The sequence below is a fragment of the Larimichthys crocea genome, chromosome III (genome assembly GCF_000972845.2).
Source record: "Larimichthys crocea isolate SSNF chromosome III, L_crocea_2.0, whole genome shotgun sequence".
NCBI lineage: Eukaryota > Metazoa > Chordata > Actinopteri > Sciaenidae > Larimichthys > Larimichthys crocea.
This window is the reverse complement of record NC_040013.1, coordinates 3,769,762-3,796,846: the sequence shown is the minus strand read 5'-3', so window position 1 is coordinate 3,796,846 and position 27,085 is coordinate 3,769,762. Positions and strand designations below refer to the sequence as shown.

The 27,085-nt window shown below is 42.4% G+C and overlaps 4 protein-coding genes across 13 annotated transcripts in view; all 4 read left to right on the top strand.

The window, feature by feature from the left end:
- The first annotated feature begins 394 nt into the window (after positions 1-394).
- On the top strand, positions 395-25,783 carry dbnlb (drebrin-like b). 7 transcript variants are annotated; one of them, XM_019255390.2, is made up of 15 exons: positions 398-603; positions 3,769-3,824; positions 4,062-4,174; positions 4,266-4,340; positions 4,632-4,778; positions 5,151-5,228; positions 5,669-5,820; positions 5,913-5,967; positions 6,115-6,186; positions 6,420-6,543; positions 6,843-6,959; positions 7,231-7,305; positions 7,518-7,576; positions 7,675-7,756; positions 8,347-10,047. In XM_019255390.2, the coding sequence occupies exons 1-15, from the start codon at positions 521-523 to the stop codon at positions 8,481-8,483; spliced, it is 1,425 nt and encodes a 474-aa protein (XP_019110935.1). In that variant the 5' UTR covers positions 398-520; the 3' UTR covers positions 8,484-10,047. The 7 variants fall into 7 exon arrangements, with proteins under 7 accessions (XP_019110936.1, XP_019110940.2, XP_027132840.1 ...); XM_019255391.2 differs by lacking the exon at positions 6,115-6,186 and having other exon boundaries at positions 395-603; XM_019255392.2 differs by lacking the exon at positions 7,231-7,305.
- On the top strand, positions 12,944-19,695 carry arid5a (AT-rich interactive domain 5A). Of its 4 annotated transcripts, none has more exons than XM_010751151.3 (7): positions 12,944-13,097; positions 14,254-14,324; positions 16,502-16,670; positions 16,772-16,824; positions 17,463-17,560; positions 17,652-17,811; positions 17,897-19,695. In XM_010751151.3, the coding sequence occupies exons 1-7, from the start codon at positions 13,094-13,096 to the stop codon at positions 19,136-19,138; spliced, it is 1,797 nt and encodes a 598-aa protein (XP_010749453.2). In that variant the 5' UTR covers positions 12,944-13,093; the 3' UTR covers positions 19,139-19,695. The 4 variants fall into 4 exon arrangements, with proteins under 4 accessions (XP_010749453.2, XP_019110933.1, XP_010749452.2 ...); XM_019255388.2 differs by having other exon boundaries at positions 16,499-16,628; XM_010751150.3 differs by having other exon boundaries at positions 16,499-16,670.
- On the top strand, positions 21,032-25,730 carry LOC113745497 (DNA replication complex GINS protein SLD5-like). The gene is given in 9 exon segments (XM_027277046.1): positions 21,032-21,305; positions 21,408-21,494; positions 24,554-24,599; positions 24,602-24,665; positions 24,739-24,876; positions 24,931-24,985; positions 25,118-25,204; positions 25,313-25,418; positions 25,613-25,730. Coding segments are annotated over 9 exon segments (738 nt in total). The 5' UTR covers positions 21,032-21,203; the 3' UTR covers positions 25,666-25,730.
- A 132-nt stretch (positions 25,784-25,915) lies between the features above and the next one.
- gins4 (GINS complex subunit 4 (Sld5 homolog)) overlaps positions 25,916-27,085 on the top strand; it is a 4,493-nt gene continuing 3,323 nt past the window's right edge. Inside the window, exon 1 of the mRNA XM_027278445.1 lies at positions 25,916-25,966. Within this exon, the coding sequence (XP_027134246.1) occupies positions 25,916-25,966 (51 nt within the window). The remainder of the gene's footprint in view (positions 25,967-27,085) is intronic.

Sequence of the window (27,085 nt, the reverse complement as noted above, 5' to 3'; positions counted from 1 at the left end):
GAAAAGTTAGGACACTTCCAAGGGCCCATGACTGTCAGGGGCCCCAAAAATAGGTAAACACCAATATAAAATGATTAAACCATCATCATTGAGTAAATATTGTGCTAGTACTAGTATTGAATTAGTTGCAAGCCTTTGATTAATTAGAGTTCTGTAAAGCTTTTGATGGGATAGTTAGGTCCCAGAGATGTGGGGCCGACAGCCAATTTGATTTTTTTGTCATGGGGCACAAAATTTCTGGCCCCAGACACTCATTTATATGAGTTAAAACATCTGCAGTATAATCCTATTTTTTATAACAGTTCTCAAGTTCTTTCCACAAATGTGCTACTATATGGGCACCCATAAAATAAAAAGGGGTTCGGGGTTCGTTTGAGGCACACATGCTTAGACCCCGCTTTCTCGGGGTGTCGCGGTGATGGAAATGAAACGCCGCCGCGGAGCTCCGCCCACAATAGGAAGGGCGCATCCCGGTAGCTAGCAGGCTAGCTGTGCTCCGTGTGTACACACCGATATAACGATGGCGGTTAACCTCAGCAAAAACGGGCCCGCGTTAACGGCCGCCTTCAAAGAAGTGGTGGACGAAAAGTCCAGCACCAACTGGTAAGGAGCTGCTTTTTAAAAAAAAACATTTAAATAAACGCCTTTTTTAAAAAAGGTAACCGTTAGCCGCGGTGTTTGGCTTTAGCATTCGAACAGCCGTTGGAGTTCGGTTAACGTTCGCCTAACGTTACCGAACGTTAGGCGAACGTTTGGTAACCAACGGTTGACATAAGTCAGCCTCACGGTGACATTAACAGGCTAACATGAAGTGTTTATTATGTTTTTAATTATTATTTTTTGAATGAAATAAGTCGCCACACTTCCCGGTGACATGAGAGCAGTGTGTGAAAGTCAAATCCAGGGACTTCCTCTTCTCTGTGTGTCTGAACGTGAGACCTGTTGATGGCTGCTCGGTGTTTAACGCTGACCTTAATTAATTAATCCCACGGAGGGATCGTCTGCTGTGAATGTTTGACACTTTAAAACTTCAAGCCGACGCCTAGCAACACTGTGCACACTTCATCTTTGATCTAAAATGGTGCTGACAGCTCAAAGTGAAGGTGTCAGAGATGATCCTGCATGCCAGGGTTCCCACGGGTGCTTGAATTCCTTGAAAATGCTTGAATTTCAATTCAGTGTTTTCAAGGTTGTAAAAATGCTTGAATTTTTTTGTGAAGTCTATTTGTCACTGTTATTGTGCTATGGTACTTACACAATACACCGCTCACAAGCTGACAAATACAAGCCAATTCACAATTAGTTAAAAATCAAAACAGTCAATCTACCACCATATGAAATAATGCTAATTAGACCCATATTATTATGCCATACAGTGGCACCGCTGCGCTTCCCATGACCATCATGGCAAACACAACTAGTAGGCTACCTATTTAAAGGTGCTGGAAAAATGGAAAAACTGGTGCTTGAAGGTGCTTGAAAAGTGCTTGAATTTGTTCATGAAAAAGGTGTGGGAACCCTGTGCATGGACTTGGAGCTCTGACAATGTGCACCAGAAAACACTGAACCTGTTTTTAAATCCCACCACCTTTGTGACATGCTCCAGAAGTGCAGGTCCCTCAGATCCTCTGCATCTGGACTCCTAGTCGTCCCCAGAACCTCCACAAAGAAGTGGATCTGAGGGACTGCACCTCTGTAGAGGTGTGCCTGGTCATTCACTGCTATTTTTAGGTCCTGATCACTCCCTGTTACTTTTATCTCTGGTGCTTATTTACCGTGCAGGTCTTATCTACTTTTACTGCTTTTAAATTCTGCTTTTTACCCTATAGGTCTTAATTTTTCTTCTTATTTGTTTCGCTGTTGAAGTTTTATGCTTTTTACTTTTCTTCTAATCTCTAGTTTTTCATGCAACTGCTCTCTTACCTTAAGAACTGTTAGTTTTTCTGTTTTTCCTCTGCTATGTGAAGCACTTTGGGCTACAACTTTGTATGAAAGGTGCTATATAAATAAATTAATAAATAAAGTTGAAGTTGACACAAAAGCCTTTTGAAAGGGCAACTAAAACCTTGATGATGAGCTTTTGTTCACACACATTAACACACTGCTCTGTGCTGTGACATCCTAAAAGCAGAGCTGTAACACATCTTCAATGACATCATAATAATAATCATCATTTTATTTCATAGGCGCCTTCCTGTCACCCGAGGACACCGTACAATAAATGAGACAGCAAATAACAGAAGCAAACAAAAAGAACCATAAAAGTATCAAATTACAAGAATACAACATTAAAAACAGGTTCAAATAGGACAGTGGAAAAGGTGATTTTCAAACAGGTGGAGACTTGAAATGTGAGAGTTGATGTTCCTCATGACGGAGGGGTAAAGAGGTCCAGAGCTGGTGGAGGTGGTGGTGAGACGGGCGGAGGGGACAATCAGGTGGATGGAGGAGGGTGTGTGTGGTGCTGCAGGCAGATGTTGGGTTTGCAGAGGGAGGGATGGACAGGACAACATCAGCAGATAGTATGGACAGAGTCCAACGGCAAGCAGGTCAACAGTTTAACATCCGGGCTGCAGGTGTCAGAGATGATCCTGCACGGACTTGTTTCAGTGCATGAAGCTCTGAAAGCGTGCACCAGAAAACACTGAACCCATGGGGAACAAATGCCTTTTAAAAAGGCAACTAAAGTCCCGACACTGCTCTGTGCTTGACATCCTAAAAGTAAAGATGTAACACATAAAGGTGTGTATCACACTTTCTGTATGAGAGCAGGCCAAATGATGATTCTTCTGTGTTCTACTGATCTGAGTCAACGTCAACAAGCACCTCTTGGTTTTCTAGTAAATGAGGCGAGATGGTGTCATCAGCTATTAAGCTCGTTATCGATCAATCTGCAGATTAATCGAAGACGATTTGACGAGAGGTTGTGGTTTCCCAGAGCTCAAACGTCTTTTTGTCTTTGAATGTCCAAATATATCTGGATTACGATCAAATACAACAAAGAAATCTGAGAGTTTTGTGCTTGAAATAGAAAGTAACTGAGATGATTAATCAAGTGTAAGAATAGTTTTAATTTTCTGGAAGTAGACTAATGGTTTCAGCTCTGCATGAATTCATATCTTTATCCCCGCCTCATCTCCGAATGAGCCGGCAATGACGACTGAATGATATAACATCAAAGACTATAAAATGTCCATAAATGTGTTTTATAGATTCAAGTAAACCTGATACAGTTAAAGCAACTCTGCTAAGGAAAATCTTGTTAGTGATATGATAATATATAATATTTTCTCACCATCCAGCGCCTATAAAAACGTTCTTTGTTCCACATATAACCTAAAAAAAAAGGCAGTTTGGCCTCCTCAGACTTCTTCAAATGAAGAATGACAGAGAAAGACAAAGTCAAATGTGGCTTTCCCGCAGGAAATAGCTGAGTATTAGGAAGGGGTTCAGTTCGTCTGAGGCAGCGAAGCCGTAGTTATTTTTATCAGGCATTTAATTTATAAGAAAAGTCAGCGGAGTCTTTACTGCTGCTTGGACACAGCTGATTTAAAACAACGCTGGTGTTATTACACGTCCCTGCTTCTCCTGTGAGACGTGTCCTGCTGGAGGGTGACGAGTGCTTAAAACCGCTGCACAGAACATGATTGTTTTTTCGTCTGTGTGTGTGTGAAATGTTGCACATCGACCTCTGGAACAAGCTCTTTTCTGTCTGTGCGAGCGCTGCAGTTATTTTAATATCCTTAATCTTTCTGTTTTTTACCACAGGGCCTTGTTCACCTACGAGGGAAACAGTAATGATATCCGCCTGGCAGAGAAAGGAGGTGAGTGGATATTGTTATCCAGTGTTTTTTTGTTTTTTATTATCTCTACAGCATATTATCTAATGTGTGCTGGAATTTAGCTGTCAGCATACATGCTGCAGCACTGGAATATCAGCACAAAAGATTTGCGTGCCTCTGCCTTCTCACCCCATCATTTGTAACAGGGGGAAAAAATGCCCACAGTTACACAACCGACCGCAGTAACCATTTGACTTTTCCACAATGTTTGTGCATCAGATGGAGGACTGGAGGAGCTGGTTGAGGAGTTGAACAGTGGAAAAGTGATGTATGCTTTCTGCCGGGTCCAGGATCCAAATTCTGGTCTGCCTAAATATGTCCTCATCAACTGGGTTTGTGCCACACTTGACTATTGTGCATTTGTTTGTCCTGGTTGTTGTGGCCACACGTGAAGTTGTTGAATAATCCTTTGTGTGTTTGCAGACTGGAGAAGGAGTGAAGGACGCCAGGAAAGGACTCTGTGCAAATCATGTCAGCTCCATGGCCAATTTTCTTAAGGTAAACACCGCACTTGTTTTTTACTCTAATTTAAATATGCATTTCAGTCTCTACTGCAGTCTCTTTGTGGTTCCAGAGGAGCTTATTTGTGTGTTAAATTGCATGTTTGTCTTTGAGCAGGGCTTAAAATACTATACAGCACGCTGCAGGCATTGTTGGATTGTTGCCATTCATATCATACCAGCAAACACCGCATGTAAACAAACTCCTGGGTGGTGCATGCACAAGCCAACCGAAAGCGATAACGACTCGTGTTAAGATTACCTTTTTTTGTTTCCGTGCTTGTTTCAGGGAGCTCACGTCACGATAAACGCGAGAGCAGAGGAGGACGTGGAACCCGAGGCGATCATGCAAAAGGTGGCCAAAGCCTCGGGAGCCAACTACAGCTTCCACAAAGAATCCAGCCGCTTCCAGGACAGCGGTCCTCAGGGCCCCGTGGTATGCAGCGCACGCAGTTCCTCTCCCCCGTGCCCTCGTGTTTGTTTGTGTTTCATGCGAGGAAGATAAGCAAGAGGGCAAGATCTTCACTCAGCACCTTTTAATCTCACAATGTGGATACACTTAAAGTGTTTGGGCTTTTCTCTTTGTTATGGCCTTCCATTCAAACAAACTCTCCACAGCAGAAAAATTGGAAAATGATGACCTACAAGAACGACATAACCACAGTCTCTTTCCTCTTTGTCATGCTCTCTTTATGAGACAAAACAGCCACTGGATTATATCTGATAGTTAGTTACAAGAGCAAAACAACTCGCTCTGTATAAATTTAGGCACATATCAACTCAGGCATGTTAAATTGTCTTCACGCAGGGCTCGGTGTACCAGAAGACCAACGCCATGTCTGAAATCAGAAAGACCAACAAAGACAACTTCTGGGCTCAGGCGGAGGTGAGCTCCTGAACTCGCTGACTTCATCTTCACCTCCCGAGACTGTGACGAGCGCCATAAGCAACTCTTTTTAAAGAAAGTTTTTATTTTCATCTAAGATTTGTTTGAATCATCAATTCCCCCTCAACAATATTGCAAGACTTTGCACTTTTTGAAACACTTGACAAATATTGCCAGTTCTCTTAAAACACAAGGCAGGCAGTTTTTCTTTTTTTTTTATCCATCATAAATGTAACCATAGTCAGCGAAAACATTAAGTAACTTTGTCCTTTGTTTGCAATTTTTGGCTCATCACCATACCTGTCACAGAAAGCGGCGCTCATTGCCTTGCACTTTTCTTAAATAGGCTATTGTGAAATCAAGCTTTTTAATGACTAATATTTGTAAAAAATAAAATAAAATAACCAAAACCGACCGCTGACCTTTGCCGGCTTTTTCAGAAAGAAGAGGAGAAACGTCGGCAGGAGGAGCGGCGCAAGGCAGACGAGGAGCGTCAGCAGCTGGAGAAAGACAGGAAAGACAGAGAGGCCAAGGAGGCGATGCAGAGGGACAAAAGGGACAAGGAGAGGTCCTCTCAAATCGAGCAACAAAAGTAGGCAGCGACTAAAGGAAATGCAGCAGTTTGCAGAAGCACCTTTTTCAAATTATTGTTCCTCTGTTTTATGTTTTATTATTGTTTTATAGGAAGTATCAGCAGCAGCAGGAAGCTGAGAGTAAAGAGCAGGAGAAACAACGTTGGGTAAGTGACTTTGGTTTCATATACCCACATTTCTATGATGAAGTTGATGGAGTTTGTTGAGTTTGGGTTATGCACACGTCTCGTAAACACTTGAGTCAGGAAGGTAGCTAACGTCAGCCGTGCCAACATTAATATCAACACCATCAGGAGGAGCAGGAGGAGAACCAGGCAGCTCCGAAGAAAGCAGTCAAGAGAGGTGAATCTGTGGAAAAAGCCAACGTGAGTTCCCCTTCCTGAAAAGCGCTCTGCTCTGGCCAAACCACTTTTCCTCTTTCCTGCTGCAAAACACTAATCACGTGTCCGTCTCTCACTAACCAAACGTGAAGCTCAGCGTAACGTCTTCTACTCTTCGCGGCATTGTCTCACCTCTTTGATCGTTTACAGAAATGGGGGGCATCTGTCTGTTCTCTCTGCCACTGCATTATTAATAACCTGTTCCTTTTTAATTCCAGGAAGCGGCTTCTCTCATCTCTCAGCGAGCTGTAAACCCCAGAGAGATGTTCAAGCAGAGAGAGCGGGGAATAACTCCCAGTGACTCGGACGCGCCCTCTGCCGCCCCTGCTAGCCCACAGCCAGGTACCCCCCTGCATACTCTTGCTTTAAACGTCACTGCCGCTCCTGCGTTACTGCAAAGCTCTCTTAGCTTCTCTGTCAGGTAGTGGTAGGTACAAACTGCTGATTTTTCTAGAGGAGTCATGAGTGTTAACTCTCCATCAGACTCATAGTCATACTTAACACTTTGTCTCCATCATGGTGTCTTCTCTTCCTCTGCTCAACCTGTCTGCATTTTGTCTTCTCTCTCGTCCATTTTTGGGGGGTTGTGTTTTTGTTTTGTTTTTCTTCTCGGGGCATGTTCCATGTGTGTCTCCGCTCAGGGCGTCTGCAAAGCCCTTTTCTGTCTAAGCCAGTGTATGAAAGTGAGCGAGCCAGCTCACCTCAGCGCCAAGCTTCTCCTGTGCCAGCAGGCTCCGCCTCTCCTGTCCGTGCCACAGGTGTGAGCTTACAACACACACACACACACACACACACACATATTTGGTGAAGGTCTCATACTTAACTCAAAAGCCGCATGCTTCATTTCTCATTGTCGTTTCTGTTCATCATCATCTTTATAATCATGCTTCCAGTGCACTTCTTTGTTTTCCATAAGTGCGACGTGCCAAACGTGCCCTCGTGTCTGGTGGTGGTTTTTCAGCCTGTGTGGACTTGTGAACGTGTTCCTCTGTGTACATGCGTGTCTGTGCTTGTGTTTTGGGTGGTAAGAGCCTGATGTGGATGACGGACAGTCCAGGTGTGAGTATGAGGAGCAGGAGGCGACTCCCCAGGAGCAGATAGAAGGTGGGGCCCGATTCACACAACACCAGCCTCAGTGGTTAACCCTTATTTTATGCATCAGCTTTCCCAACCCTCCCATCTGCTTCTTGTTTTACAAAATGACTCTTATGAGCACATATTTACTCCCTCCAGCCCAAACCGTGCTGACAGGATCAGCTGCTGCCACCTGCTGGTAGATCGACAGATCAGATACTGATGCTAATCTCTCTTTACAGAGGAAGCACCAGCTGCAAACTCCTACGTCCAAGAGCCCTTTTATGAAGAGCCAGCTCAGGTAGTTGTTTACTCTCCTTTGGCAGGAAATGCTCTGACTGTGTTCTTCCATGATGTGAATCATTCTGAAACACAGCTTTAACTTTCTTCCACTCCCAGGTGGAGGAGTCTTACGAGGTGACTGCTGAGGAGACGTCCGACAGAGGCATCTGTGCCAGAGCCTTATATGACTACCAGGCCGGTGAGATATTCAAAATATGCATCCAAACCAACGCAACATATCCTGTCTACTGTACAAACATGGCAGTTCAACACGCCCCCAGTTTCAGAGTGCAGTACCTCTGTTAGAACAACTGCACATGTGCATTTGTCCTTATATTCCTTATGATCAAAAACAAGCGAGTCGACAACTTTGCTAACAGCCAAAACATCGAGCAGCACAGGATACAGCAGCCAGCCCAGCTCAGCATCTGTGTTTCAGCCTTTTACTTCACAAAGCTCTCGCCACAGACTAAAAGTCATTCCCAGATCGGCCTCTTGCTCGGTCAGTCTCTCATTTTCTCTTTGCTTCTTCCTTCAACGTCCCCTTCGGCCTTCTTCTTCGAGTCATTATGTCCACAGAGGCTGGCGAGGCAAGTTACAGTGCCAGCTTTCCCAGCTCCGGTTCTGGCATGACACCAGCTCTCAGCATTTGCCCGTGTGTACCCGACCTAAAAACCTCCCTGTGGTCACCTGTGGTACAAACACTCCTCCAGTGAGCTCACAGTGTGGGCAGCCTGGCAACAAACCTTTTTAATATGGTTTTAAAACATACTTCCTCCTCTCTTTCAGCCGACGACACTGAGATCTCGTTCGACCCTGACGACATCATCACCGGCATCGAGATGATCGATGAGGGCTGGTGGCGAGGCTACAGCCCGGACGGCCACTTTGGAATGTTCCCCGCCAACTACGTGGAACTCGTCTAGCCCGGCGCCCGTCTCTCTCTCTCTCTCTGTCTCTCTCTGTCCCCCTCTCTCTCTCTCTCTCTCTCTCTCTCTCCCCCCCACAACTCCCACCGCCCCAGATTATCACACTGGCAGCCTTGGCAGAGGACCTCTGCAGTTTAAAAACAACACACAGCAAAGTCAGTCACACACACACACACACACGTGAACGATCCTCCCAACATCGCGGACCAATGAAGCGGACGGTAACGCGGGCCAGAAGAAATCTCTCCTCATTCCAAGAAAAGCAGTTCCGTTAAATTGTCGGTGTTGTAATCAGACGATGGCATAGTTTAGGGACCCGTGAAGACCAAAACTTCCCCCTCGATAAACGATATATATCTCTCTACCTATAAATGTGATGCAGTACGATATCAGCCTTCGTTAAGTCTTAAATTCAATTGTGAGCATTAATAGCACTTCTTGTTAGCATTCCTTACAAAGTGACTTAAGTTCGATTTCAGGTATACTTTTGTTGTGACTTGTAGCAAATGTTCCTGACCTCAACGGTACCTGCTACAGTTACAAACCTTTGCCTCGTTTTTTGCCTTTCTTTACCGGCAGACTGAATTTTTCCTCTTGTTGTTGTTTTTTTTTATTTTTTATGTGATTGAACTTAACATCCTGTGTGAATTTCAAACATATGTTTTAGTACTGATCAGACTGTGGTTGAAGTGAATATTCAAAAAAAACAAAAAAGAACCAAAAAAAACCAAACAGATGTTTGCTGTGCTCGGGGTGGTCGACTTTAACGGGGGGGAATTCATGAAACGGTTAAGTTCCCTTTGACTGTGACGATATAACCGTTGTTTCACTTCAAGTTCTTCATCATCTGAACCGAATCATTTCAACATATTTAACTTTTTTGTTTTTTTGTTTTTTTGGATCTCGCTGGTCTGAGGTTGATTTTGAGTGCACAACAGATCTCTAATAGTAAAAATGAGGTATTATGGTGCCATAATAAGGGGAAGTGATTGCAGCAGAGTTATGCAAGTTCACTGTTTTTTTTTTTTTTATATCATGGATCAAAAAAAAAAAAAAAAAAAAAAGTCGCCCTTTTTATGATTTTAGGTCGGTCGACGAAAGGAACAAGTGAATTGATCATGACTAGAAAAGGGCATCGTGTATCCACTGCATTATTCATGTTTGTTTTTCTCCAGAGTCTATTGTAACGCACAGACGTTCTTCATAATAAAATAAAAGAAACGAGCGAGCCGTGTCGTGTCGTTGCATCACTTCTCTCAAGCGGCATCGATCGCACAGGCTGCATAATACGTTTAAGAAAAAAAAAAAGTTGAAATAACAGAAAACCTGTAGGGATTTTCAGAGGTCTAACAGGAACTCAGACGTACACACAGGCTCTTATGTGCTCTACAATCAGTTTCCTGGAATGAGGTAACAGCTGGGGAATTCACCTCTAATGCATAGGTTTCATTTTCACACGAAAAATCTGATTTTACTTCTCCCACATCCTTCAGTTACATCTCTGTTCAGGTGAATTTTAAATGAGCTCTGCAAACTTCAATTTATTAAATGATTGACAAAATATTTTTGTGTTTTTACCCCATATTCATTCATTCATTCACATACACATTTCTTTAGCTTATGTTAACCTCTGCAAATGAATTTTACACATTTTAAATAGATACACTCACATGTCAGGCATGTCTTTGGATATGTAAGGTTTAATTTCCAGTGTGTTAAAGATGTTCGTCACAAATTTCCAATCTTGTGAAAAATTCACTTCCCCGCTGAATTATTGCATAAAAAGTCACAAGTTTTAACATTTGAAGCGTCTCTTTAGGTCCTCCTGCAACAAAATGTCATATTATTCCAAGTTAAATATCAACATTAGTGTATTTTTTTAATGCTCCTGTTCCGTTAAATAATTCCCAAATATTCCCAATAGAGTGGAATTTGGATGGAAACACTCATTAAACGTAATCAAACAATGACTCATCACTAAATGAATCAAGCTGCCATCTTCACTTTTCCAGATAACCCAGTTTCAGAATAAATTCCTCTCACACCTACAGCGTGTAGAAACTATGAAGATAAAAATATTAACACCCACAATGTGAGTTATATCTACTGTATACATTTTCCACCTCTTCATTGATTGTACATCTACAACAACAACAACTTTTTTTTGGGCCTTTTCAAGCTTTATTTTCGATGGAGTGACAGGAATGTGAGGAGAGAGAGACAGGGAATGAATTCGAACCCTGGACTGTCGCGACTGAGCTAGACGACTCCCACCAGGTTGCGTCTCTTTAAAGCTTTTATTGTGGAAAACCTCGCTCTCTGTAACAGAGATTTTTTAAAAAAATGAGCATTTCACAGTTACATGTTTGCAGATTGTTCCCAGGATAGTGACTCACATCAGACAGGAAATCTTTTTCTGTGTTGAATTCACAATATTTTCTCCACGCGTTCTCATTTACATTATGCTGCCCTCACCCCAACCTCGTATGTTTATGTCAGTGAAAGTATGAAATGAATAGCTGGGGATTTTCTCGATCTTGCGACCCATGTTTTTGCTCATCGTCGCCTGCAGGAGATAGAAAAGTTCATCAAAACATATTGTCACATTAGGTGGAATTAAAATATAGTTCCTGTGAAGCCTCATGTATGACATGTATGTTCAATTCTCAACACATACATGGCGTCTAGGTGTTATTTTTAATTTCTGCATTGAGAGTTTGTTTCTCACTCTTGCCTCAGTGTCAGCGTGTCTATATTTAAGTTGTGAATCAGACTTCTAATCTAGATCAAATGTTTTTTTTCTCTCTGCTGCATAATCAAGGGTAACAAGGTGTCATCTACGTGCTTCTTTTAACACCTAATATCTGTCTGAGTCAGGTTCTTAATATGGGATCTGTGTGGATATCACGTTCTGCCTCGTTGATCTTCTGTTTAATCATAATTTGTCAGAAAAGCAAAAAAAACACAAACTTGTTTTGAATTTGTCAAACCAAAAAGAGACCCAAAAAAAAAAACCCTCTGAGATTTGGACAGTTTGTTGATATTTGGTTATATTGACATTTAAATGTTAATCATTCTTGAAATGTCACAGTCCATCCGCACCAGATGGAGGAATAGGGCATCCCCCTTTTTAAACAGATCAAAAACATGCGGAGTGTCGAGTGCAGCTTTATCACGAGATCTTTTTTTTTTTTTTTTTACTGTGTGGGACCAGTCAGAGGAAAGTAGAGGGAAAATACAGTTTTTTAAATGTGACCCAGTGAGAAAACATCAAATGTTTTAGAAAAATGCTCCGTCGTGAGGCCATAAAGAACATTAAAATCTCAAAAGACAACTCCCTCTGACTCATTACTGGCAGTAAAGAAAAAGATGACCGTTTTTTTTTACTCATCTCTAGTGGAAAAAGCTGCGTCTGCACTGTCCTGGCATTTTATTTTTAACCAATACCTTTTCAGGCTATGGTCAGTAGAAACTAATTTAAAGAAGTAGTGATTGCTCTCTTCCTTAAAATGTCTTCAAACTCCTTACAGCCTCCAGCCTGTGTCAAAACATGAACTTTTATCTGAGCTATTATCTGCCATGAGCAAATTAATGAGGCCTTTTAGGTTAACACAGCTGCTTCACATTTGGGTCAGGGTTTGATATCATTTCAAACCACATACCCGCCCAAAAAAACCCAACATTATATAGGCTGTATATACATGTGTACTTGTGCACTCTGTTTATTTCAACAGCCTAAATACACTCATGGTAAATTAAGGAAGGAAGGAAGACGTTTTCAAAATGCAAATTCATCGTGGTATTTATTACTTCATCTTGTTCTTAGAATGATTTTTAGAGTCAGCAGGAAATGTCTCCACACTCAGACAGCAATAATACACCTAAAGACAATATTCACTTCACTAATGAAATTGCAACACACATTTTCTGAGCTCAGTAAAGTAAGAGTACTCGAGCACTGGCGTACATTTCAGTAGTGAGCGGTTAAATTCAATTCCTAAAACAGTGGGAAACGTCACTTCGACATTTAGACACCTTATATCTTTATTTTAGCATCGGTTAAATGTTTCTTTCACTTCCCAAAATTCAGCAATTTTGAGCACACTGAACGTGACCTTTAATGAGTATGCCACCGCACACGTAGTTACAGTGTGGAAACTGTGCGGAAGAAATGTGATTTTAATAGTCATCTCTTGAATATATGTTTTTTTTTTGTGTGTGTGTGTACACAATAAATGGTGACAAAAGAAGTAATGACATTACAGTCCTGTCTTGTTGAATTGTAAATGTGAAAATCTACATCTGAAAAAATAAATAAGAAATGATCCAAATGTTTGGAGTTTAATCAAAGCTCAGATAATTTAAACACAGCTGGGGTTTTTTGCCTGAAACTCAGGAGATGAAACAGAGAACAGACATTGCGAGACTTAAGTGAGAAAAGAAAAAAACTCCGTTTCCCAGACTCATTTGCTGCTCAGCGAACAGTCGACCAATGAAACTGTTCTGTGGAGACACCTTCCTATTTCGTGGTGTGAAGTTGAAGAGGCCACATGAATTACTGTCACAACACAACTGCCGAGCCAGAGACTTGAAGACAGCTTCTGGAAATGGGTGAGAAACATTTTTTTTGTCTTTATTGAAGCCAGAAACTGTTCAAGTCTACTCCTTTATGTGTTTACTACTAAGGTTAAGTACTGTGTGCTTTTATTTCAGTGTGTAGTTTATGAATTTGATGGATATTGACCTCATTTACACAAAATATGAAGAAATGTGTGTGCTTGCACAAAACTACACGAATGTACGTAACCTAGATTTGTGAAAAAAAGGTGAACTTCTTCAGTAATTTGACATAAACCTCAATCTTAAGTAAGCGCCTCTGTTACAATCAATCAAAAGATCAATATCTGCCAGAGAAAACATCATTTCTGATGCGTTTAAGGCAGAAAGTAAGGCGTAAAAAAAAGGCAGAGTGCGCGTTGAAAGTGCTTCAGAAACAACACAAACATATCACAAATGTGTCTTCGACGCAGGAAAATGGAGAAGTTAGAGGCTACTGAAAGCAGAATTAAAGGTTCAAGCCACAGCACAGGAAACAAGTGATGTCAAAAGAGAAGCATATTGGTTTTGCACACAAATGATATCACTGTGGGTGGAGGGGCTACGACGTCTGTGAATCTCATTCTCAGAATTACATTTCACTCCCAGAGCGTGTGGTTTTTAATATTCATGCTTCAGTATCTGAAACACGCCAGATTAAAGTTTGAGACAAGAGAATGAAACGTACAGCACGTCTCTGTGTCACACCAGCAGCAGCAGCAGTGATGTCATGTGCAATGTTTTTAATTCATCATCTTCCCTCACGCTTATCTAAATATAAAAATCTAACAAGCAGTTCTAGTTTACGCACAGCAGTTTGTTGTTTAAGATTATCTCCTTGTTGGCAAACACTGTAGTGTTACAATATCATACAGTGCAGCATACAAGCGGTTTTGTTCATGAGCAGGAAGTGGTTTTGCAGCCTGTGGTTTTATATCACACTCGGCACACAATATGTTCGACAGATTTCTATTTTTTGTTTCTGGTCGATCATTTGACCGATTACTAAAAACATTTCCCAGCAAGCAGCGATGACACTTTGAATACTTGTGAAAGATATGTTTGAATTTTGCACGGTTACTGAACTGTGTGTGGTTCTTGGAATTCAAATTCACAAGTGTGTTTCTCTGTGTGTGTGTTTGTGTGTGTGTGTGTGTGTCAATACTTGAAGCTGAAGGAGACCAGAGTGAGACGTCACAACAAACAGCAGCCAGTGACGAGGAGAAGGGGACGGACAAGCAGGTACTTTAGTGACCTCCGTCACTGCTGATAAACCTTCAGTTGGCCTGAGCCATTTCCATCAGTTACAGTTAATCAGTGACTACAGACATGACTACTCAGAGTGAGTTATGCGTTGTGTTTTCATTTCCCTTTTTTAGTGAATTTGAGATAGTGGCGAAATTTTTTTTTTTTTTTTTTTAGAAGTGCTGATGGCATGTGTGTGTGTGTGTACAGTTGTTTCATCTCGATTGTGAAATGAGTAACGAGGAATAAGTGATTCTGTCGTATTCTGCGAGGGTTAAGAAACACACGCACGTCTCAGCCCGTAAAGACGCAACACAATATTTTCATTGCACATACAGAAACTGCAGGAGGTCCCTTCGCACAGCCACTATTCTGGTAACTGAAATGAGAGGTACAATATGAGAAGCACAAATTAACTCATCAAATTTCCAAAAGCTGATGTTAGTTGAAAGCCCGGCGGTTTCTGTGGTGACTTCTGGCCTGCCGATTGCATCAATCCAGCACGCCACCAACAATCATTGCGAGAATCACATATCAACACATTGACATCAACATCACCCACACGGTTTTCCAAAAAAAAAAAAAATTTCATCTAGTGGAAATCAACTGAACGTTTCACAATGATATTCGCTCCTCTGGTGTGTGTGTGTGTGTGTGTGTGAAGTGAGATCTGCAAGCAATAGGGGCTTCGAGTGCAGACGTTTCCTGTAGGCAACCATTGATGCATGAACCTGAAAGTTTTGTGAATCAGAGCTGAAAACAATAACCGAAAGTGTGTGAATACCGGTGAATTTTTTTTTTTTTTGTGCAAGATTCCAAGCATTCGTCGACTTTTATTTCGTAGATTTCAGGGATTCGTGTTTAATGAGCCAAACACATTATTTCGTAGATTTCAGGGATTCGTGTTTAATGAGCCAAACACAGTTTGTGAATCCAAAGTTTGTGAAATTAAGGAGATGATTTTTTAAGATACAAACATAATAATATCTGCAGTGAAAGAAAAACAGGTGATATAGAATAACAGTGGAAAGTCAGAGCTGTTGGCTGCTGGCTGGGAACAGCAGTGTGGAGCTGCTGAACTGTGACTCAGTCGGGGCTATCTTGGTTACAGGCCTGCACCTTCACTATTACTCACTCAAGAGGCCTACTTCTCGGAACCAGGAACCACATAGAGGAACTTGATTCAATATGAAACCACCTCGAGCTGTTCGTGTTGTACGCCGACTGCCTCAGAAAAATAAAACAGCTTCTACGTGCGTTGATTCGAAGTAAAAATATTGACATCGACCATTGTGGTCTGCCGTGACATCCAATCTATCGAAACCGATCGACGCAGCGGCGACGTGAGATTTCACATGTAAGATAATGTGGTGTGAAATACCGTAATCTATGACTTCACTGCAATTTGGGGCTGCAGTTCACACATCAGGAATATTATCATACAGAAACAGTATCGGTCCTCTTTAACAGTTTCTCTTCTTGTGTCTTGTTTCATACTTCTCTTCTTGAAATCCTTCTAACCGAGGGTTTTAATTCTGCCTGCCTTCATTGTTTCATTTCTCCTTTCTTGCAAACCACAAATAGTGACATTGTCAATTTCTTGTACTGGAGTTCTGGAGAGTCTCACCCTTGAATTTCTTGGTATTTTTAAAACCCTCTTCCAAGACACCCACACTTTTTTTCTTTTTGTTTGTTGCAGAAATACAGCAAACGTGCAACAAATTTAATCGACACGACAGAGCAGCACCTTTATCCAAAGTCTATCTTCTCATCATATATATTGTTTACTACATTTAATGTATAGAAATCCTCCTTATTTGGCTCATGTTTGTGTTTCAAAGTGACATTTGTGATACCAGCGACAGACAACTCTAGACCAAAAACCCCACAAGTCTGCTGCTTTCTCTCCAGACAGGATGTGTAGCGGTTATCTATTGAAAGTAGCGGTAAAACCCTACCCTCTGATTTTGATGTTTCATTTCAGCATTTGCATCCCATGAGATGACTGTGTGTGTCGTTTTTTCCCATCTGTGTTAATACCGTCAACTGTAAAACAGGTTTCTATATCAGTGCAGTGGACCATTTACAAGAGATACTTCATTTAGATGCAAAACACACACACGCTTTTTTTTTTTTCTCTCTCCGTCTAATGCATCTGTTTGCTCCTTCACCAGGCTTCCCCTTCTGTCATTGAGATTCATGACTCCATGACTGAGTGTGAGGAAGAAGCGAGGCCCAACGTGGTGCCGATGGAGGAGAAGGCGTTTGTATCAAGTCTGCACTCCTTTATGAAGGACAGAGGTACACCCATAGAAAGGATCCCACATCTCGGCTTCAAGCAGAGTGAGTTCACTAGAGCTGCACTTGCTGTCGAATGAGCACAGTCCTTACATGGAATATAAATAAAAATAACCTGGTTAATATGTTTTTCCCCCTCCTCCCAGTCAATCTTTGGAGGATCTACAAAGCCGTGGAGAAACTCGGAGGCTACGATTCGGTAAGAACAGGTTCTCTGTCTGGCTGATGCAAAAAGCTTCAGAGCTTGCAGGTTTCTAAGTGGAAAATGAGGTATAGGTCAGGTGCTGTGACATGGTTTCTTACCACACCGGAGGACATTTACGCTGCAGAGCGTCTCGACGCCACTCACCACCCATGCTCTGCTGTCTTTGATGTTGAGTCTGTGGGATAACCTGAGAGTGCAACTCATATTGAAATGGCACCAAAGTGGGGCTTGGGCTTTAAGAGATAGATTTTGACCCCCCGCCACCACCGCAGCCACTGTGTCCCAGGGTGTGAACACAATAATATAAGCCGCCTACACATGTAGTGTTAAAAACAAAAGTAACACTTTTTTTTTTGGCCAAAAACTGCTTTAAAATTTAAGAGCATCTGTGCCAGAGTGCAAGTGGCTGATGCAACTCGAAAGGAAGACTGAAGGATGTAAATGGTTGCATTTATGTAACGCTTTTGCATCTTATCTAATAAAAATATATCACAAAATATATATCTGCCCCCTTGTGGCAGTCACAAACTAAGCAGTCCTTCAGTTTGTTGTCAGGAGGCATGAGCATTTTCTTCCAGAATTCTGTTACTGTTACACATTTCAGTGAATTTTCTTTTACTGTTATTCGACAGGTGACGGCACGACGTCTCTGGAAGAAAGTGTACGATGAGCTGGGAGGAAGTCCAGGCAGCACCAGCGCTGCCACTTGCACTCGCAGACACTATGAGAAGTGAGGATGGTTCAGCTTCTACCTAAAGTGTCAATTCGGTCGCTACGTCAACCGATTCATAATCAGAAATGTGTTGTTGATGTTTTTTTAGGTTGGTGCTGCCCTTTGAGAGACACATAAAAGGAGAGGAGGACAAACCGCTGCCTCCGAGCAAACCACGGAAGCCGTATAAGAGAAATTCGGATGGCAAAGTCCACAAGGCCGAGAGGAAGAGGAAAAGGACTCAGTCGGATAGAGAGATTGATTCTGAGGTAAAAATCTGTTGAAATGTCTAAAAAAAAAAACAGAATCTGCATTAGTGAACGATCTTAAAACACACCCTGTGTCTCGTTTTAGATGCTCACCCAGAGAAGTCCAGAAGCCGCCTGCCAAAGTGAAGCCGTGATGCATCCTCACCCCTCAGCTCTCTGGGTTGCCACGTCTGACAGACACCATCCGGACTGCTCTCAACCAAACAGAGCCACCACCAATCATCACGTCTATGCACGGCTGGTCCAGGTCCCCACATCCAGCCCCTGGACTGCTCACATCCCATCTGCTGCTGGAGAGGTCATCTCTCCTCTGGAGAAGAAAAAGCGCATGGCTCAGGCGAGCCTTAATAAGAGTTTGCCGCTGAGTCCTCAAAGTGAGGATAAAGAAAGGCCCTCCGTCATTCAGTGCTCGCAGTCTCCAGCCCGAGCTTCTTCTAGCCAGAACTGCAACTCCTCTGAAGGCTCTCCGGTCCCTTTATCCTCTTCCTCTTCACGCAGCCCTTCCCCTTACTCTGTTTCATCAGAGGACGGTGCAGCAGGGAATGAAGATAAAGCTGCATCAGGCTCTAAGCTACCCCAAAACTGTTCCAGCTCTGAGAAAAATACATCCGGCTGCAGTGAGGAGAGTAAGTCTGCGAGCTGTAGCCAGATATCCAAAGACCCTGCAGGACAGAATAAGGACGTTTCTCACGTCAGCTCCCAATCTGCAGACTCCATCAAAGTCCAGATGAAAGACTCTGCCTGGAAGCGAATCCGATATTCCCCCTATCCTTTCCACCCGCCCTCCTCTTTCCCTGGGAAATCTGACTGGGATCGGACATCTACCTCTAGTTTCACCAAAGTTATTCCAAAATCTGTGCAGCTTCCGCGGCCCGCTCCGATCCGGCCAGGCTTAAAAATCCACGAGAGCAGGTTGATGCAGCAGGACGACTCTCTGACTTGTGCAAAGAAGCTGATGCACGGCGTGACTCCTTGGCATTATGTGACAGACAAGAGGGACAAGTCCAGGACAATGTTGCAGAAAGTTCCTCACCCTCAGCAAAATCTGTCCCATTCCACCGCCAGCATGCCGATGTCGTGCGTCCTGACGAGCTACGACAAATCAGGGAGAGACTCACGACACCAACCTCCATTGCACTCGGTATTTCTACCCAACCGGATGAGACTACCTCAATCTCAATTAATGTACCGTCATATCCCAGTGAGCCCGGCTCACTCCGCTCTCATCGGGCCTGCTGTTTACCAATATCCCTACGCCTTCCCTATGTTAAATCCCCAAACTGGATATGCCCTGCCTACCATGAGTGCCATTTATCCTCACAAGTAGTGATTTGTTGTACCAGACTTCGATAATTCAAACGGCTTTTCTGCTGCTCAGTTTGATTTTTGGTGAAGCCCTATTTGTGTTTTAAAGATGGAATTAGTATGCAGCACACAAACAAGAGAGATAATTACAGGATCAGGTTGAATCGTCCATTATTTAATCAACCTACACTGAATTTGCCATAATCATATGGATTAAAAACATGTATATTTGTAATTGTATAGAGTAAAATTTACAAGTTTAAAAAAAAAAAAGTTACATTTTATCACTTCACAAATGGGCATGTTACAGATCATCAACAGGCACCAGTAGTTAAGTTAAACTCTGTTCTTGCACATTTGTACGCACAATTTCAATACTTTGTGTTAAAGGGTCTAAAGAGCCTTCTTATTGTAATGTGAAGTCTGTTAAACATAATAATATTGTGTAAATATTGTACGTACCAGATACCAGTGTTAAATATTAGATGTAGCTCTCATTTTCATGCAAATGTATTTAAACAGAAAGTAGGTAGATGATCATAATTAAATAAAAAAAAATAAAGAAATACTAAAACCTTTGCTCGTTTGTTGCTTCTAATTGTTTATGACTTTTTTTAAATCAGTGTGTAATAAACTATGAATCTATCTATCTATCTTATTAGTTGCAATATGACAAAATAAAGGTGTTATTAGTATGTTTTGAGCACGTAATCGCTTTATCTGCTTTACAAAATGACTGTGAAGGTTTTGGTGCAGGTCTTGATGTAGCACAGATAAACCCAGACTAAAGGAAGCTACTGAGAACCAATGTGTGAAGTGTCACTTCTGGTGAAAGATGATTACTGGTTAAAATGAATGTCAGAGAATTCTGGGGCAATGAGGAGTAAAGAGGAAGAGGAAATTAGATGAATGAAATTCTATTCTATTCTAATACTATCTTCCTACTATCTAGTGATAGTAGCAGCATTTGGACACATTTAAAAAAAAAAATTAAAAACACAAAGGCAGAGAATTTTACAAAGCCAAGCTTTCGTGTCGAGCAGGGTCCACAGACAACATTCACAGACACATGAGAACTGTGCAACCAACAGTCAATAGATAAAAAAAAGTGTTTATAGGTGTTTCTATCTGCTTTGTGTAGCAGAGTGGTTCTACAAGCGAGTTAGTGCATTCATTGGACGGTTTCTGTTACAAGGGTCTGAAAATGCAGTGAAAACAATCGGCTACAGCAATTTATTGATATTAGAAAATGTAATTTATTACTTCTGAATACTTCAGTACACAGGATGTATTGAATATATACATGATATATGTGTACACAAAAAGTCAAAACAGCACTAAACTTGGCTGAATTATGAAAGGTATAAGTGGTAACATGAAGAGCTGTTTGGGAGCCGAAAGCTTTTTTTGGTGAGCTGAGTCAAATGATCCGACTCCCTAAAAGAAAACGAACTTCCCATCACTAATGTTGGTGCCCTGTATTCATAACATTGATATTAGAAAATGTAATTTTTACTTTTTAATACTTCAGTACACAGGATGTATCGAATATATACATGATATATATGTACACATAGGTATAAGTGGTAACATGAAGAGCCGAAAGAGCCGTGAAATGATCCGACTCCCTAAAAAAAACGAACTTCCCATCACCAATGTTGGCCTGTATTCATAACACTACATTATGGGTAAATTAATACCCTGAGTTCAGACTCACAGGAAGTACTGCTCCGAGGCAGTAAATCATCCTGAACTAGAAGAGTCATACAATTACACCAGATATAATAAAACTCCATATTTAATCTGTATAAAGTAAATATTTTAATAATATGGGTGGTACACACCGTGTACTACGCCCAACCGACGCCTTACAAGACAAACACAGGGGAACAAAAACACCAACAAATCTCGCGGGAACAGCTCGAGTGGCGCGAATAAACCACCAGTAAAAACACGCTGCCACGCGGCTGTTTCTTTACTAAGTTTTACTTAATTTCTCGGTTTGAATCGATGTTTTTAAGAGTTTAAAAGCTCAACAAACATTTTACGTTTCGGTTCAGTTCGTAAAAAAAAAGGGGGAAGCGACAATGTCGGACGTTTTGTCCGACGACGGCAGCAGCGAGGTGAACCAGGATGACAGCCAGGAGGACGTGATGACCCCGGCGGAGCTCATCGCCAAGCTGGAAGAAGTGAGCTGACGTTAACGTTACAAGTTTTCCCGTTTAACAACAACAACAACAACCGTTAACCGGACAGATGTGTCCCCGTGTCCCCGCTTCTCTGTCTCGCAGGCTTGGCTGAATGAAAAGTTTTCCCCGGAGCTGCTGGAGAACAAGTCAGAGGTGGTGGAGTGTGTGATGGAGCAGCTGACTCACATGGTAAACACGGGGAATACCTCCTCATACATATATATATATATGTGTGTGTGTGTGTGTGTGTGTGTGTGTGTGTGTGTGTGTGTGTACTTATACTTCAACCCACGTGTCTAAATGTCACCAGACAAGTGTGACCCAACCACTGATTTCACATCCACCTGCACTTTAAACTGTCCAATAAAAGAAGTAGTGACACAACAACACCTATAGAAACAATATTAGTTAAAATATTAGTTAAAAATGTAATTAAAATATCTAAAATACAAGTTCCTAATGCAGAAAATGGTTTAATTATGAAGTTACAGTTAATGCATTGGGTTTAAAGTGCACTGAAATGTGGACCAGTGCAAATATTAAGTGTAATTTCTATTTTAGTTTCTAGTATAAAACAATTCCCCCGGAGCTCAAAGAGTCACACGACTATTATAAATATTCATATTTAAGAAGCCAGAACCGGCCGATGTTTGACTTTCTGTGCTTGATAAATGATGCAGGTTATCAGGATCTGGAGGTGGAGCGTCCACTAATCGGATGATCGGCGGTTCGATTCCCCGGCTGCTCCTCCTCCTCCAAGTCTGCAAGATACTGAACCTAGGGGTGGGCGATATATCGAATATACTTGATATATCGCGGCTTGTTCTACGTGAGATGTATGAAATGACTATATTGCGACTGTCGCGTAAATGTTTTAAGCCATCGGCATTAGAGATGTAAGGATGCGTCGTGACACGATTTAAAAATCGGTACAAATGCGTGACGACTCGCATCGGTTGACGGAAAAAACGAATCGCGATTCTTGGCGTGAGCGTGGCGTGTTTGTTTACTTGCTCAGATTTGGACATTTTCCCGGTGTATGTTCTTCTAAACATGCTTCTACATGTGTAAACATGTTACGTAGTTAGTTAGTTTCGCTTTTATCTATTTTTACGACTGGCAGTTTGCATGGGGTATTTTATTTTGAAAATCCACAGGATTCTCTTTGCTTTTTCTGTGTCTGGCTTTCGCCCACTCCAAGTTTTAGTGTTTTTATTTTATTGTTATGTACAAAACTTACCAGGCACATTGGCTGGTGATCAAAAAGTTAATTTAGAGCCCTGGTTACGCCTCGTGAGCGAAAACTGCACATCACAGCAGTTAACAGCAGTTTACTGTGAGATATCTGTCGTGTGTTTTGTTGTTTAAGATGTAAGTTGCACTTTTTATAAGAGAACACAAACAGTTTGAGAGTTTTTGTAAAGAGAGATTTTTTTTTTCCTACAAATAAAAAGTTTAAAATTTATTTGGTCATAATTTGTCTGCAGCTCATTTTGATTTTTTAAAAATCGTATTGTGAACAAAAAAACAGAAGCGTCTCTCACGTCCGTAGCATTTCTGTTTTTGACGTCGTAAATTTCAACAGAGCAGATCGCACCAGACAGGAAATCCAACACAGGATCAACGTAATAAACTTCCGCCCCCTTTCAAAATAAAATACAATACTCAGTTCATGTAGCTTTTTACAACTTCACACCAACGTTACGTCATGACCGGTGGCACCGCCAGGTGATCAAGATCGATCAAAGGGTCTCAACGAGAGACTAGATAATGTTGAAGTGGAACAACACACAATCTTTATGCACACAGCAATGCTTTTATAATCTCCTCCACGTCGGAGAAGCAAAGTCAGCTGTTTTGTTGTTGTTTTTCTTTATCACAGTTTATCGTGGGGTCTCGGTAGTCCAGGATCTCCGCGTGAACGCTGCCAGACGACGCCCGCGGTAAAGACGCGGCATAAAAGGCAGCCGTTACTAATCTACTGAATCATATGATTGTTATTTTTTGCATCAAGGTGAATTAACATTCATGGGATGTTACAGGAGAAATAAAATATCGAGATATATATCGTGTATCGCGATATAGCTTAAAATACGAGATATTGGTTATAGGCCATATCGTGCAGCCCTGACTGAACTCAAACGCTCCCGAAGACAGAAAGGGGCTTTATATAAATACAGTTACCATGTCTGATGACTTTTAATGCCACATTAAACGGGGGAGGAATCTGAGACCAAGTTAGATTAAATGTAATATTTCAGTAATATCACAACAGTGAGGTCTAAAATATTCACTATGTCCTGACCTACGGATCTTCCCCCAGAGTAAGAAACCATGTGACATTTGTTGTGTACAGACCCCGACAAATGTCACACGTCGTGATTGACTCGTGTTTTTTCAGTGAAAGGTAAAATGTGACGCGGAAATGATCATTTCCGACACATTACAATCATAATATCTGTCAAAATAACTGTAATATGATGTTTTTAACACTTGAAAGGTTGTGAGAGAGAACAGTCTGTCTTTTATATGTCAGCACCTGATCTTTTTTTCAGAGAAAATGAACCTGCTACATGATGTATGACTCAAGCAGCAGCAGCAGCTCTGGGTAAGCGGGCAGACAGCTGTGACCGCGCTCGGTCGTGGCATCGAGAGTGTGATTAAAACTTTTATGTAAATGATGTGCAGGGCAGCTGGAACTACCTGGTCCTGCAGGTCTGCGCGCGCGTGTTATTACTCTGCCAGTTCAGAAGAATCTCAGTCTGACGCAGCAACGCGACAAGTCGACGGAGTTAGGTGTGCGGCCGCTCTTGTCGGAGGTGGAAAAACCGAAACCGACGTTTTTTGAAAACACTTCTGATCAGGCACCGACCTCGCCGCCGCACGAATGTTTACTTCACCACCGGGAGACAAAGGTTTGATACTAATCAGAACAATCGATACAGTGGACATGTAATCCAACCAGATTGAAATTTAACGTGTCAGTACGAGCCGGCTGTTTATTTTTAAAGGGAAGTCGAGTTTTATGAAGTTTAATAAATAAACTTAAATTGGCACAACATAACGAACTGAACTAGACGAAACTAACGTAATGATACAAAAGGAGAAAATAGGGAGCCTGTCACCCTCAGGTCAACCACAGTATCTTTGCGCCGGGGTCGAACCGCCGATCATCTCCGCCGCTCTACCTCCGAGCCACAATAAACTCTAATAATTCCTGACGGTGTCCTGACCTTTTCCTCCGACAGGAAGCCAACCTGCAGCGGGTGACGAAAGGCGACGCGAAGGCCGGCATCCTCGCATGGAGATCGACCGGATCCGCTTCGTGCTCAGCAGCTACCTGCGCTCCCTCTGCAGAAGGTAAGGCCGGGCTCGACGACACAAGAGAGGTGCGAAGCTCCGTGAAATAATCGTCTGACCTCGGTGCGTCTAGTCAGAGAAGTTCTCCCGCACGCCTGGAGAGAGAAAAGCTCGAGGGTGAGGGCGATCCGTCGCTGCTGTCGCCCGAGGAGTTCGCCTTGCCAAAGAGTGAGTACAGTGAGATGAGCTCGGAGCTGAAAGCACAGCTGCTGTGACACATGTCACTGGCACACAGGTATACGCCATGACGGAGACGTACCTGAAGGTGTGGGCGGAAGCGCATGCCCCCCAACCTGCAGACAGTGGACATGCCAAAGCAGGTATCTCTCTCTCACACGCTCGGATGACCCGTGCTCTAAATACTGCTGTCGGCATGCGCCGGCAGATGTGACATTTGCGCTGACATTTCCACTGACGGTCACCGCTCCTCACGTGTTCTCGTGTAATCGCAGTGCCCGAGCCTGCTTGGATCCTTTGTGTTCCTGCGGGTGAAGGAGAGGCAGGAGAACATCTTGGTGGAGCCTGAGACAGATAGCAGAGGTACATTCACCCACTAGGTGGCGGTTACTACGTCACATGCAGCTGCTGTCACATTTTCCTGCCATAGATCAAGAAAGAACCGATAATCATCTGACCTCTCTTGTTTCAGGGAGTATGTCGTGGATCTGGAAGAAGGCTCTCAGCATCTGATGCGGTATCGAACTATAGCTCCACTTGTTTCAAGTGGAGCCGTGCAATTAATAGAACACAGAGGTGAGTAACGAGGTTCAACACCGCCCTCACAAAATCTGCTAATTCTTTCCTGCAGACTTACATAAGCAGCTGACATCTGGATTTATTTTTTAGCCCCCGACAGTGTTCATTGTCTTAGTAACAGATTATGAAAGCAAAGCATCCTCTTTTATATAAACTACAATAAATAACAAGTCGTTTTTTTCATGTTACAGATCAGGTCAGAGGAAGATCAACCTGCAGAGATCACGTCTGGAAACTCACCTGATTCTGACTGCTGTCAGGATCGAGGACTAACGTGTGGCACACACACACACACACACACACACACACCTGCCACTTCATTCCTGGCATTGTGAAAGTGCAGAGTGAAGAACGAACCTCTCACCGAGGCTGGCGGCCAGCAGCTGCTGCTGTTTTTGTGTTTTTAATCATGTCGTAACATAAGTTCGTTACATAATTAATGTATCTGTGTGTGTTGGTGTTTTGGTGAGACTGTGGGAGTTACTTCATCCAAGATGCCTCTTCCCCCTCAAGCTGCCGATAACAAGATGCTCAAATGTCCCAAGGTGAAATTTCATCAGTCCAGTTCTCACCATGTCAAAGAAGCACGGATCAGTCATATTTCACATTTAAATGATAGAAATCCTGATAACTCTTCACCTGTGAGTGTGTGTGGGAGCATCGTCCTCTCTGAGACAAATGGTTGCAGTGTGTTATGAAGCGTTTCAGAGGGAGCAATCAGCGCTTATTGTTGCCCAGGTAATTGGAGCCGATAATAATGGACTGAGTGGGCTTCACAAAACAGCCACGTGTCAGCTGACTTGTCTTGTGAACTGCACTGCTGATCTAGTTAATATCGAGGCCTGAACCAGGACAGGCACTCCGATAACACGCGGATGCTCTATTCGTGCGGAGAATGAGAGCAGGGCTGAAAATGTTGATTTGAAAAGAATAAAAACTTTGTAAATGACTGAACTGCTGTGATTTTTCTGAAATGACATCAGTGAGCGCCATAACTGTCCAAATATCTCTCATGGAGTCGTTCTGTCCACCTTCATGTAACTCATACACGTACTCGGTCTTCTTGAACACGTTCCCCTGCATGCTGCGAGCGGTTTGTAATCCGGCTCTCCTCAGCGTCCACATGCTGGTCAACTGTGGGGCAGCAGCATGCCAAGCTCAGGACGGAGCCAGCTTATCGGAGGACTTGGATCTAAGCCCACGCCTCGTGGGATGTGACCATTGACGAGTCTGAGAATAGAGGCCGGGGATTACGGGAAAGTTTCCATAATGCATCAGAATTACATACAGTAAATCAGCACATCAGCACCGGACACAGTTTTTGATCTGACAGTCAAATATAGAAGTTAAATGTAAGGATGGCTGCTATATGATCGAAATTTATGTTTTATGGAGATCTAAAACAATAATAGAAGAACAGAAGACTCAGCTGATTGGTCAGGAGAGAAGATAGGGTGGAGTATACAACGTAACTGTGGTGGTATAAATAGGATCCAGGGCCACATTCTCCTGCAGGCGAAGGGATGACAACTACAGACGACAACTTGCTGTTCATGGGAGTTTGTAAGTAAATACTGAGACTCATTTTGTGAGGTTTCTAATGCACAACAATGATTTTGAATCAAATGACAAAATACCGTTTGTGCTGTCTGACCATGCAGTTT

Excerpts from the sequence above, each read along its gene's own strand:
- dbnlb (XM_019255390.2), top strand. The coding sequence starts at position 521 with ATGGCGGTTAACCTCAGCAAAAACGGGCCCGCGTTAACGGCCGCCTTC. Across the intron at positions 4,341-4,631 it reads CCATGGCCAATTTTCTTAAG|GGAGCTCACGTCACGATAAA; the intron begins GTAAACACCGCA and ends TGCTTGTTTCAG. Across the intron at positions 7,577-7,674 it reads TTTATGAAGAGCCAGCTCAG|GTGGAGGAGTCTTACGAGGT; the intron begins GTAGTTGTTTAC and ends TTCCACTCCCAG.
- arid5a (XM_010751150.3), top strand. Across the intron at positions 17,561-17,651 it reads ACTCGCAGACACTATGAGAA|GTTGGTGCTGCCCTTTGAGA; the intron begins GTGAGGATGGTT and ends ATGTTTTTTTAG. Across the intron at positions 17,812-17,896 it reads ATAGAGAGATTGATTCTGAG|ATGCTCACCCAGAGAAGTCC; the intron begins GTAAAAATCTGT and ends GTCTCGTTTTAG.